The following is a 13,086-nucleotide window of genomic DNA, read 5'->3' as shown; positions in this document are numbered from 1 at the left end:
TCATACGTAAGATTATTAAGAAAATGTTCCTCTAATGGAAACCTTACAAACTGTGCAGATGTCAACTACTGTATGATGCATTACATATAGTAAAACAGCTTTTTCTACACTGCTTTCCACCAATCTGCCTAACAAGGGCCCCATTTCTGTGCCCAAGTGGAGGTCATAAGGTGAACTCAGGAATGCACTAGATAAGGTTAAACTGCAGACTGCAGGGAAATAGTCCAACATGGTAGAGGAATAGCCCTTTGCTGTACAATGTGAGAGAGATCCCTATTATAAGGAGGATCTCTAATGTTATGTGAAACACACATCGTGTCTACAAATTATCGATTTATTCCTCATTGGGGAGGATAAAAACGATCTGAGATGTGCCGTTAAAAGCTCCAGGAAATTGCAGGTGGCCACTGCACCTTCCATAAGAGCTCAAATATTCCCCAGGTCTTACAGTAACAGCTCAGATATATCCCAGGGAAATTTCCAGCGATAGGGGCACTCTCTTCTCTGGGACAACAGTGCGGGAACTGTGCAAAGCCCTAATGACAATGAGGCTGTTAGCAAATCGAAAAAAAAAGGCCTTTCTCCGCATGAGATTATTATGGGATGATTTATGAGATTCCCGTCACTCTACCTTGTCTGCACACACAGCACACAATTGTCGAGCTCCTACACATGGTCTGATAGTAGACGGGCCAGGTGGGAGGCTGTCCTCCTCCCATGAGATAAATCCATACACATAATCAAGGACACAAGAGTAAATCCCACCGAGGGTGTCCTTGGAGAAGGAGAGGAGCACAGCTGCTCCGACCTCATATGCAAGGAATACTGCACCTACATACAACTCTGAGCACATCCTGGACCTCGCAGCCCACATCCAAGTTTCAGAACCATGGGGAAGATTTGAGGAGGTTTGGGTGTTTAAAAGGGATAATGGGACATTGGGGAGATGTGTTGTTTCAAGGGATTTTAGTAGTTCTAGTAATAATAATAATAATCTATGATTCGCTGATGTGCTTGAAATGTGTAGTAATTTGTGCTACAAAGTCTCTGGCTTTCCAGCATTCCTGCGTTCTGGGTTTGACCCAGATAACTTATTTGAAACTACAAGGGTTATTTTGTTTGTTTATTTGTTTGTTTGTTTGTTTATATGGATTACCTGTAAAAAATAAATACAAAGGTAGGATTTTCATTCAAATCTATACACTAATACTAATAGCTAATGTGATGTCATCGATACATTATGCAAATTAGCATAACTTAGCTTCGAAGTTTGGTTCAGTGATGTGTTAAAATTGGTAAAGGTAAAAATTGACCTTTCGGGACAGCCCTAATATTATATGTGTACATGGGCATGGGTACATGTGTGTGTTTGTATGATTTATGTATGTATATATACACATAAGTACAAACATAATATGTATGCATGTACTGTGTATAAATACATAGTCAGTATATTTTCACTGCATTATCTCACCTCCCTGTGTTGAGGAATGGCCACAGTGTACAGATGTAATGTTTGTTACTGTTGATACATGTATGTCATTGCTTTGGCAAAACTACAAGTGGTTGTTATGACAAAAAAGCACCATTTGAATTTGAGAGGGAGATGGAAAAAGGAGGAGAAATAGGAAGAGAGAGAGAGAGTTTTGGGGAGGGGAGGGAGAGGTAACGTTATGTACAGTCCAGTATTGTTGAAAATTATTAATTTGCCTATGTAATTCGGTTGCAATTTCATTTAATTCCACAAGGGAGCAGCGATCTCACAGTCTTAAGAGAGATTTGTCACAATTGTATTTGTAATTTCGGTCAGTGTATCAGTCAGCCAGTCAGTCAGTGTGTCAGTCAGTGTGTCAGTCAGTCAGTCAGTGTGTCAGTCAGTGTGTCAGTCAGTGTGTCAGTCTGTCAGTCAGTCAGTGTATCAATCAGCCAGTCAGTGTATCAGGTGTATCAGTCAATTAGTGGGCCATTTAGTCAGACTGTGTATCAGTCAGTCAGTCAGTGAGTCTATTCCTCCCTGTCTCAGTAGTCAGTCTATCCTGCACTGAGAAGACAACACACACATCGCCACATCCCCCTCTCTCTCTCTCACTGTCTCTCTTGTCTGTCGCCCATCCTTTGCTGTCCCCCTCTCTCTCTCAATGCTATCCATCCCTTTTCTCTCTACACCCCCCTGTCCTTTTCTTTCTCATCCCTCTCTCTCACCCATCCCTCTCTTCCTCCCTCCACCTGCCTTTGGGGAAAGAAAGATGGAGCAAGGGGGAACAAGTGACAGAGAGAGAGAGAGAGAGAGGGAGGGAGAGCAGGTGAGGTGGAAGACAGTGTGTATAAACTCCTGACATTTGAGGGGTTAAACTACAGGGGTCGTTTGTAACCACGGTAATGTTAATTTCGCCTTGGCTTTGCTTTGAGAAGCAAAGTAACAAAAAAATAAAAAATTAGAGTGAGAGAGGGGGAAGAGAGAGAGAGAGAGAGAGAGAGAGAGAGAGAGTTTGAAGGGATTAATGTGATCCACTGAAGGAATAAACACAATTTAGTATCACACTGTGTCCAGTCTCTCTCCCATCTCTCTCTCTCTTCCCCTCCCTTTTTTAAGTGCAGTGTTGAGTCAATCAGTCAGATTGCCTTTATTAACCCCCTCTCTCTCTCTCTTTCTCTCTCTCTCTCTCTCTCTTTCTCTCTCTCTCGGCTCTCAGTATCTGTCAGGAGAAAAGCACTGTTTTGAAGGGATTAATAAGTAGGTGTCACTCACAGTGCGAGAGAGACAGGGCAAGGGAGAAAGAGAGAGAGGGAGAGGAGTAGAGAGGTTTAATGTACAACTGACAGACTGCATGGAAAAAATAACAGACAGAACAGGAGAGGCAGTGAGGGAGGGACAGAGCGAGAGAGAGGGAGAGAATCATATTGCTGCGTAGACAATAGAAGGGTTAAAAGTGTCTAAATGTTTTTTGGCAACATCTTCTAAGAGAGTCACTGGAGGAACATCTTCCACTGAGAAGGAGGGAGGGAGGGAGGCAGAGCCGTTCACACCACAGTAATCTCAGTGAGTTCATTCCTCCGTCAGGGAACGACAGAGCTGGAGAGGTAAGCTGCTGTCTCTTTCTCTGCCTCTCATCCCTCTCTCCTCTCCTCTCCTCTCCTCTCTATCCCCTCCTCTTCTTCTTTTTGAGGGTTATTTATTATTATATAGTAAGAGTCGATATTTTTACTATTTGTTCTCAGAATTATCTCTTCTTAAAAGGATTGTTCTTTATTGACCCCTGTCTTTCTCGTCACTCTCTTCTTTCCTGATTCCATCCCTTTCTTGTAGAATTTGTCCCTTTCATCCCCCATTCTCTGCGCCATCGCTCGGTGAATCTTCATCCTCCTCTCTTCCTCATTCTGTAATCCCCTCTCTCTCTCAGTGCAGTGTTAATGTGCTGTAGTGTTCAGTCAGTCAGTGTGTCTGTATTAACCCTCTCTTTCTCAGTGCAGTGTTAATGTGCTGTAGTGTTCAGTCAGTGTGTCTGTATTAACCCTCTCTCTCTCAGTGCAGTGTTAATGTGCTGTAGTGTTCAGTGTGTCTGTATTAACCCTCTCTCTCAGTGCAGTGTTAATGTGCTGTAGTGTTCAGTGTGTCTGTATTACCCCTCTCTCTCTCAGTGCAGTGTTAATGTGCTGTAGTGTTCAGTCAATCAGTGTGTCTGTATTAACCCTCTCTCTCTCAGTGCAGTGTTAATGTGCTGTAGTGTTCAGTGTGTCTGTATTAACCCTCTCTCTCAGTGCAGTGTTAATGTGCTGTAGTGTTCAGTGTGTCTGTATTACCCCTCTCTCTCTCAGTGCAGTTTTAATGTGCTGTAGTGTTCAGTGTGTCTGTATTAACCCTCTCTCTCTCAGTGCAGTGTTAATGTGCTGTAGTGTTCAGTCAGTCAGTGTGTCTGTATTAACCCTCTCTCTCTCAGTGCAGTGTTAATGTGCTGTAGTGTTCAGTCAGTCAGTGTGTCTGTATTAACCCTCTCTCTCTCAGTGCAGTGTTAATGTGCTGTAGTGTTCAGTCAGCGTGTCTGTATTAACCCTCTCTCTCTCAGTGCAGTGTTAATGTGCTGTAGTGTTCAGTCAGCGTGTCTGTATTAACCCTCTCTCTCTCAGTGCAGTGTTAATGTGCTGTAGTGTTCAGTCAGTGTGTCTGTATTAACCCTCTCTCTCTCAGTGCAGTGTTAATGTGCTGTAGTGTTCAGTCAGTCAGTGTGTCTGTATTAACCCTCTCTCTCTCAGTGCAGTGTTAATGTGCTGTAGTGTTCAGTCAGTGTGTCTGTATTAACCCTCTCTCTCTCAGTGCAGTGTTAATGTGCTGTAGTGTTCAGTCAGTGTGTCTGTATTAACCCTCTCTCTCTCAGTGCAGTGTTAATGTGCTGTAGTGTTCAGTGTGTCTGTATTAACCCTCTCTCTCTCAGTGCAGTGTTAATGTGCTGTAGTGTTCAGTCAGTGTCTGTATTAACCCTCTCTCTCAGTGCAGTGTTAATGTGCTGTAGTGTTCAGTCAGTCAGTGTGTCTGTATTAACCCTCTCTCTCTCAGTGCAGTGTTAATGTGCTGTAGTGTTCAGTCAGTGTGTCTGTATTAACCCTCTCTCTCTCAGTGCAGTGTTAATGTGCTGTAGTGTTCAGTGTGTCTGTATTAACCCTCTCTCTCTCAGTGCAGTGTTAATGTGCTGTAGTGTTCAGTCAGTGTGTCTGTATTAACCCTCTCTCTCTCAGTGCAGTGTTAATGTGCTGTAGTGTTCAGTCAGTGTGTCTGTATTAACCCTCTCTCTCTCAGTGCAGTGTTAATGTGCTGTAGTGTTCAGTCAGTGTGTCTGTATTAACCCTCTCTCTCTCAGTGCAGTGTTAATGTGCTGTAGTGTTCAGTCAGTCAGTGTGTCTGTATTAACCCTCTCTCTCTCAGTGCAGTGTTAATGTGCTGTAGTGTTCAGTCAGTGTGTCTGTATTAACCCTCTCTCTCTCAGTGCAGTGTTAATGTGCTGTAGTGTTCAGTCAGTGTGTCTGTATTAACCCTCTCTCTCTCAGTGCAGTGTTAATGTGCTGTAGTGTTCAGTGTGTCTGTATTACCCCTCTCTCTCAGTGCAGTGTTAATGTGCTGTAGTGTTCAGTCAGTGTCTGCATTAACTCTCTCTTTCTCTCTCTCTCTTATTCTCTTGGTCTTAGTTTGACCTCAGCTCTCCCCCTCTCTACCCCTGATTCCTGTCTCTCCTTTTCCTGAAAAGGATGTGTTATGTTGTTTAAGTGAAGCTTCAAAAGACACACAAGGTCAGTGTGTGTGAGTGTGTTTATTGCGTATGTGTGTCTATTGTGTGTGTCTGAGTGTGTGTCTATTGTGACTTTGCATGTGTCAATTGTGTGTGTTGTGTTTGTGTCACACACCTACCCTAACACGCACACACACCAAAAATATAAACATACATAACACTAAGTAGAAGAATGCCAATCTGGATTGGCTGTATCTTCCACAGAAAGGAAGGCATGACTGACAACAAGGACAGCCAATCCGCTGCCCTAGGGGGGCCGAGGGTGGAGCTAAGGATATCCTGTCAGTGCCTATTGGCCAGAGACACACTGGCCAAGCCCAACCCCTGTGTGGTTGTCAAAGTTCAGACTGAAGGAACCTGGAAAGAGGTGAGAGAGAGAGCAAGAGAGAGAGAGAGGTGAGAGTTTTGTTAAACCAAACACTTTATTGAACCACACAATAAACAACCTCTCCCCCTCTCTCAGGCTGGCTGTACAGAGACTGTGCGCTGCAGTGTGAACCCCCAGTTTTCTGTCGCCCCCTGGCTGCTGTTCCAGTTCCAGCAGCTGCAGCCCCTGTGCCTGGAAGTGTTCGACGTGCCGGGGGGGGGCGGGGCAGAGGGTGGCCGGGGTGGGCAGGGGGATGGGGCCGTACCTGAGCTCAGAGAGGACGATCACCTGGGCAGCTGCCACTTCACCCTGGGACAGGTACTGAGAGAGAGAGAGAGACAGAGAGAGAGAGAGTGGAATAGAATGGTGTAGCATGTGTTTGTCTCTGTATTCGTCTGTATCAGTCACTCAGTGTGTCAGTCAGTCCGTGTTTGTCACTTATTTATATGCTTTTCCAAAAATGTTCACCCCCTACACCTCTCTCTCCCTCCCCCTCACTCTCCCCATCTCCGTCCTTCTCTCTCTCTCTCTCTCAGATCGTCTCTCAGACCAGAGTCACTAAACCTCTTTTACTGCGGAATGGAAAACAGGCCGGAAAGTCAACCATCACTGTGAGAAACACCTTCGTCTTAATCCTCTCCATCATCGTCATCATTATCATTATCAGTTTTGTTATCTTTGTCTTGTTCTCTTGCAAGATCGTTAACATTCTTCTTCCGTTCGACTGAACACTAATTCCTCCTGTCGTTACATCACTTACTATGCTAGTGCTTTCTGTAAGGATATGATCAATAATGAATGGTTCATAATCGATAGAAAACACCAAACACCAAATGCTAAAACAATATATTATTTAAAATCCCATGTTAATACTATACAATACTTATACTAATACTTCCGCTACTACTACCACTACTACTACTACTATTACTACTACTACTACTAAATAATAATAATGTGAAATAAAATGTATATATACAGTAATTATTATTACAATTATTATGTACTGCATTCCACTATTAACAGATCCTGTCGGAACGTACAATTTTCATATTGTATTTCATATTTTTTCTATGATAAATGTACATCTGGCACAGTCCATTTATTTGGAAACTAAAATAAAGATATTAATAAAAGTTAATCACATGCACATCCAACTTGCTAAGTAGGTGCAGTGTACAGAAAGACACACACTCACCACAGCTCCAACGCACACATAAAAGTATTTATTTAGCCCACGCTTTGCAGGTTTTTAGAACAAACAACGTTTCGATCTACACAAGATCTTCATCAGGAGATGCACACTACCATACCATACAATAATACATAACCAATAATATCACAGGCAGACAAAGTGTCTTCAGCTCCTTCACACTGTGGTTATTATTGTTGGTGTGGTGTTGTGCTGCAGGTGGTATCGGAGGAGGTGTCGGGGAGCAGTGAATTTGTGGAACTGCAGTTTAGGGCTCAGAAACTGGACAACAAGGTCAGTGAGGTTTCTGTGTTGTGTCATGTGTTATGCTGTTACTCTGTTATTGTGTTACTGTGTCACTGTGTTATTGTGTTATTGTGTCACTGTGTTATTGTGTCACTGTGTTATTGTGTTACTGTGTCACTGTGTTATTGTGTTACTGTGTCACTGGGTTGCTGTGTTACTGTGTTACTGGGTTGCTGTGTTACTGTGATACCATGTCAACGTGTTATTGTGTTTCTACATTATGGTGTCACTGCATTACTGTGTCACTGTGTTGCTGTGTCACTGTATTACTATGTTACTGTGTTACTTGTTATTGTGTCTGCATGATTGTGGTACTGTGTCACTGCATTACTGCGTTACTGTGTTACTGTGTCACTTTTGTTACGGTTGCGTTACGGTCATACTGACAGTAGTGTTAATGTTGTGCTAACAGTCCCTTCTGGCAAGAGTGTCTCCATACAGTTCAGTGAAATAACTGCTGCTTAAAGAGCTGTGATTTGAGTGTTTAATGAGCAGTCTTTCTCTCCCCCTCTCTCCCCATCCCTCTCTCCCCATCCCTCTCTCTCAGGATCTCTTCAGTAAGTCAGACCCGTTCCTGGAGATCTACAAAGTGAGCGGCGATAAGACTGAGCAACTGGTCACTCGCACTGAGGTCAGAGCGCAGCCAGCTGACCAGCTAACTATCTAACTAACCAAGTGACTGACTGACACACTCACCCCTCTCTCCCTCTTCTTCCTCTTTCTCTTCCTCCCTCTCTCCTTCTCCCAGGTGGTGAAGAATGACCTCAGTCCACAGTGGCAGCCCTTCACTCTGTCTCTACACTCACTGTGCAGTGGAGACCCCCAGAGATCACTGCGGGTACAGAGAGAGAGAGAGAGAGAGGTGGAGAGAGAAAGAGAGGTTGGGAGAAAGAGAGAGAGGGATTGGGAAGAGAGGGAGAGAGAGGAAGGAGGGAGAGAGAGAGATAGAGAGATAGCGAGAGGCAGAGGGAGAGAGTTGGAGAGAGAGGGAGGGAGAGCGGGAGGGGGTGAGAGAGATGGAGGGTGAGAGAGAAGTTTGCTTATCTTTTGACTCCCTACTCCTCTGTGCAGCTGGTGGTACGTGATTTTGACTCCAGTGGGAAGCACGACTTCATTGGGGAGGCATTGACTACCCTGAAAGACCTGCAAGGCGGCGCCACAGAGGGGGAGGTCAGCCCGTCCCTGTCCACTCCCACTGTCCGTCTGTGTGTGCATGTCTGTGTGTGTTGTGTGTTGCCAGGTGGTGCTGGACTGTATTAACCACCGTGTGTGTGTTGTGTGTTGCCAGGTGGTGCTGGACTGTATTAACCCGAAGTACAAAGCTAAGAAGAGAAACTACAAGAACTCTGGACGCATCATCGTCTCCAAGTGCAAGGTGACCTGTCCACCTCCTGTGTGAGCCTTTTCACTAAGGGAAAGGGAAAAAGGAAGAGAGCTATAGAAAATAGCACTAGTCTCATAAAATGAACCAGAACAGGTTTTCCTCAGTAGTATTGAAACTCATCTCTGCATCTCTGTGTCTCATACACACTCTATTGCAGTCTCTGTTTACCTTGTCTTGTGTCTACAGTCCATCCTCCACCATTAGCACCCACACCTGGGTCTGTCTTCAAACGTCTGTGTCACCGCACATCACAGTGAATTTGTGCACATTGGTATTATTCGGCAGTGTCTATATAAAGCATCCAGGCCCTAGGGGGGCGTCCACAGAGTTGGGCTCGATATGTAGGCGGTGTCTAGGAAAAAGACATGCAAACTGGCAGGGATGTGGTGAAAAGGCCGCAGTGGTTTTATTCTATACCGTGTACAGCGCACAAATAAACAGATACAGAATGGACACAGACTCCTAAGTCCTTGTTGAGCCTGCTTTAACACGAACACAGATCCCTCTCTCAAAATACAGCTAATAACAGACTAGACGCACAGCCACACACACAGCCAAAGCCTGTAGTGTCTCTCAGTCCTTGTCTCGCTCTTTCTCTCTCTTTTTTCTCTACTACTCCACTCCCTGGCACTTGTCCCTGCCTCTCCACGCCAGGGAGCAGCCTGGCTGTGGTTGTTGTTGTTGTAGTAGCAATTGCAGTAGCAGCAGCAGTAGTAGCAGCATCAACACTTTGATGTCATTATTGAATACATTAATAATTGACTTTCTCCATCTCCCTCTCTCTGTCCCTCTCTCACAGGTGGAGAAGGTTTACACGTTCCTGGACTACATCATGGGGGGGTGTCAGATCCACTTCTCTGTGAGTCTCTGAGGATCAATTCATGACCTAATGGACAATTAACCTACACATTATCCAATTAACAATTAGCTAATTGCTTAATGGATCAGGGGTCGAAGCAGGACTGTCCACTCAACTACTCTCTCTCTGTCTCTGTCTGTCGCTCCATTATTGCCCTCTGCTCTCCCCCTTCCCTCCTTCCATCCTTATTCCTCTCCTTCTTCCTTTCTCGCTTTACCTCTCCCCCATTCCCCATTCCCCCTCTCTCTGTCTCTCTCTCACTCCCTCTCTTCTCTTTCTCTCTGTCTCCCCCCTTCTCTCTCTCCCTTGCTCCCTCACTCCCCCCCTCCCTGCCCTATCGTTTTCCTTTCTCTCTCTCGCTCTCTCTCTCAGGTGGCAATTGACTTCACTGCGTCGAATGGCGACCCCCGGAGTAACTCCTCCCTCCACTACATCGACCAATCACAGCCCAACGAGTATGTCAAGGCCCTGTCAGCTGTGGCTGAGGTCTGTCAGGACTACGACAGGTACACTGACATCATCCGTCTGCGCCAGCTGCTGGGGAGAGGGGGTGGGAGGCTATTCTATCATCACAGAGGGGCTGGAGCCTGTCTATGTGTGTGTGTGAGAGAGAGAGAGTATGTGTTAGTGTGTGAGTGTGAATGTGTGTCGGTGTGTCTCTCAGTCTCTGCGTGTGTCTCAGTCTCTGTTTCCTCTCACTAACACCTCTAATTGCTCTAATTAAACTCCTTAATTAGTATCTCTAATTAAATTAATTCCAGTGACAAGTCTTTCCCTGCTTTCGGGTTCGGGGCTCGAATCCCCCCCAACTATGAGGTAATAACAATGCATACAGCTACTACTCTATTGCTATTGTGTTACTACTGTGCTACTACTGTATTACATCTCTACTACTACTATAATACTACTTCTAGCTAAACTGTATTACTACTGCTTACCATTGCTACTGCTGCTAATATTGCTAATATAGCTGCTACTGCTGCTGCACTTGCTATTGTTATTACCATATTATTACTACTGATATTAATGTAATACTACTGTGTTACTACTGCTTCTACTGCTACTGCTGCTCCAGTTCCTGCTGTTGTCAGTGTGATGGACAAGGCCCTGTCTTTGCAGGTGTCACATGACTTCCCACTCAACTTCAACCCAGACAACCCAGAGTGCGAAGGTACAGACTGCCACGCTGTGTTTTATTTTTTGTTTTTTTGTTAAACAATTCTTCCTGTATTATGAAACACATTTAACAACATATCCCCCTCTCCTCCCTCTCTCTCTCTCACTCCCTCTTTCTCAGGTATCGAGGGGGTGATAGAGGCATACAGACAGTGCCTGCCCAGGGTGCAGCTGTACGGCCCCACCAACGTGGCGCCCATCATCAACAGGGTCTCTCAGCGAGCCGAGCAGGAGCTCAGCCCCGACACGGCCACGGTGAGAGGGGAGGGTGGTGACCAGGGGCAGGGGAAGATACTTAATTTCTTCATAACATTGGCATCGCTCACTCTCGTTCTCTGTCTCATTCCCTCTCCCCCCACCCCCTCTCTGCAGCAGTACTATATCCTGCTGATCCTGACCGATGGGACAGTCAGTGATCTTGCGTCCACCCGGGAGGCCATCGTGCGAGCCAGCAGCCTGCCCGTCTCTGTGGTGATCGTGGGCGTCGGCTTCGCGGACTTCGGGGAGATGCGGGCGCTGGACGGCGACGAGGGCGGGCCGCTGCTGGCCGGGGGGGGGCGGCGCGCACAGAGAGACATCGTCCAGTTTGTGCCCTTCAGGGACTTCAAGAACGTCAGTGTCCTGGAGGGGAGGGGGGGTTATATTGTGTGGCTTTGTACCAGTGTATGTGTGTGTGTGTGTGTTGTGTGTGTGTGGGAGGGGGGGCTGTGATGGTGTACTGCAGTGTCCAGCCAGTCATACTGTGTATCTGTCTGTCAACCCTCTCTCTCTCTCTCTCTCTCTCTCTCTCAGGCCCCAGTGTCCACTCTCTCTCAGTGTGTGCTGGCTGAGATTCCCGATCAGCTGGTGCAGTACTTCCTCAGCCGGGGGATCACCCCAGGCCTGCCCCGCCCCTCTCCGAGCCCCGCTCCCAGTCCTACAGAACCCTGATCTGGCCCAGGACCGGGCTCCAGTCCAGAACCACAGCTGGACAGACCTACATCCCAGGACCCAGCTGAACCCTGATCCAGTCTACATGCAAACACAGCAGAACCACATCTGTACTAAACCACAGCCCGACCTGAACTCCGACCCAGCAGAACACCGCTGAACCAGAACCAGTCCAGATCTCACGGACGCACAGTCACAGTGAGCTGTGGTTCCCCTGCTGAGCCTGTGGGGGTGTTATGGCCTTCTCTCTCACAACATTATTATTATTATTATTATTATTATTATTATTATTATTATTATTATTATTATTATTATTACTCCAGTGAGCTGCAGTTCCCCTGCTGAGCCTGTAGAGAGTGAGGGGGAGCTGTCTCCCTATCACTCTCATCAGATTAACTTGAATAAACAAATATATATATGCATTTTTGGTACAGGAGATATGCACACAAATACACCTATATTCATAAATATCTATATATGAAGTATGTATGTATCCACTTATCTAAATGTCTGTCTATCTGTTCTCTATAGATCAATAGAAAGAGGGAGCGATAGAGAGAGATGTTCACAGATGTAGGGGGCTCTTTATATATCTTTTGGACATGTCTGCCTGCTTTGTGTCTTTTTACTTTTCTGAAATGTTCACTGTTCCTCACTTACGGCTACACTGCCTCTTCCATCATCTTGGTTTGCAATCGCTTTGCTTCGCTCCCTGTTTCTCCGCTGTAGAACCGCGCACTTGATAAAATATCGTAGCTCGTCTGCCCCTCCTGCCCCCCGACAGCATTGTTTCCATACACATATGTAATCAGTCATCGTGAACGGCCTCCGACTGCAGAGCTCTGTGATAAAGAACTGAATAAACGACTCCTCTTCAACCCACCGCTGTGGCTTTGTGCTTATCATTACTGAGACTTCCCCTGTTCTCTGTCTCTCTCTCTGTCTCTATCTATCTCTGCTTTCATGTCTCTCCCTTCCCCCACTCTCTCTCTCTCTCCCTCTCCCTCTATCCAAGTCTCTCTCTTTCACTGTCTCTCCAGTCTGGACTGGACTGGTCTATAGTGGCTGGACTGTGGCTGCACAGTGTCAGTGTTCAATATGTACCTCTCTCCTCAATGATATTCATTAAACAGATGTTTACTGGAGCACAGCTAACCCCCACCCCCTCCTCCACTCTCTCCATCTCCCCTGTCTCTCTCCTCCTTCTCTCCCTCTATGTGTGTGTATATGAGTGTGTGTGTGTGTGTGTGTGTGAGAGAGAGAGAGAGAGCTTGTTTACTCATCTGTATCCACATCACTGGACTGTAATTGGGGTCAAAAATATCATATGTACAGCTGAGAGAGAGAGCGGGGAGGAGGGGTTTGGGAGAGAGAATGCTCTTGTTCTCTATTCTTCTATCTCTGTCCCTTCCTCTGTCTCCTAATATCTCTCTTATTGAAGAACCAGCTCTTTTATTACACAATTTAAAAAGTCAAATCTAAGCAGATGGTTACTTAATTAAGGTTCAATTAAGTAACTGAGAGATCAGTTGGAATAAAAACCAGCAGGATAGTGGTTTCTCCTGGACCAGGATTGAGCAGCCCTGCTCTACA

At 45.8% G+C, this 13,086-nt stretch overlaps 1 protein-coding gene and 1 long non-coding RNA gene across 2 annotated transcripts; both read left to right on the top strand.

The window, feature by feature from the left end:
* Positions 1–1,164: 1,164 nt before the first annotated feature.
* LOC136768603 (uncharacterized) lies at positions 1,165–5,848 on the top strand. The gene is made up of 4 exons (XR_010821998.1): positions 1,165–3,081; positions 5,179–5,280; positions 5,484–5,646; positions 5,743–5,848. It is a non-coding gene; the product is annotated as an uncharacterized LOC136768603 (long non-coding RNA).
* Positions 5,849–5,850: 2 nt separating this feature from the next.
* LOC136768112 (copine-6-like) lies at positions 5,851–12,355 on the top strand (the record flags this gene model as incomplete). Its single annotated transcript, XM_066722164.1, has 14 exons — positions 5,851–5,964; positions 6,183–6,257; positions 7,058–7,132; positions 7,692–7,775; positions 7,893–7,982; positions 8,216–8,314; positions 8,433–8,519; positions 9,328–9,387; positions 9,760–9,893; positions 10,149–10,203; positions 10,507–10,558; positions 10,685–10,818; positions 10,936–11,175; positions 11,356–12,355. Coding segments are annotated over 14 exons (1,437 nt in total), but the record flags the coding sequence as incomplete, so codon positions are not given.
* Between the last annotated feature and the right edge of the window lie 731 nt (positions 12,356–13,086).

Source organism: Amia ocellicauda, chromosome 14, assembly GCF_036373705.1.
Source record: "Amia ocellicauda isolate fAmiCal2 chromosome 14, fAmiCal2.hap1, whole genome shotgun sequence".
Classification (NCBI taxonomy): Eukaryota; Metazoa; Chordata; class Actinopteri; order Amiiformes; family Amiidae; genus Amia; species Amia ocellicauda.
This window is presented reverse-complemented; position numbering and strand designations above follow the sequence as displayed.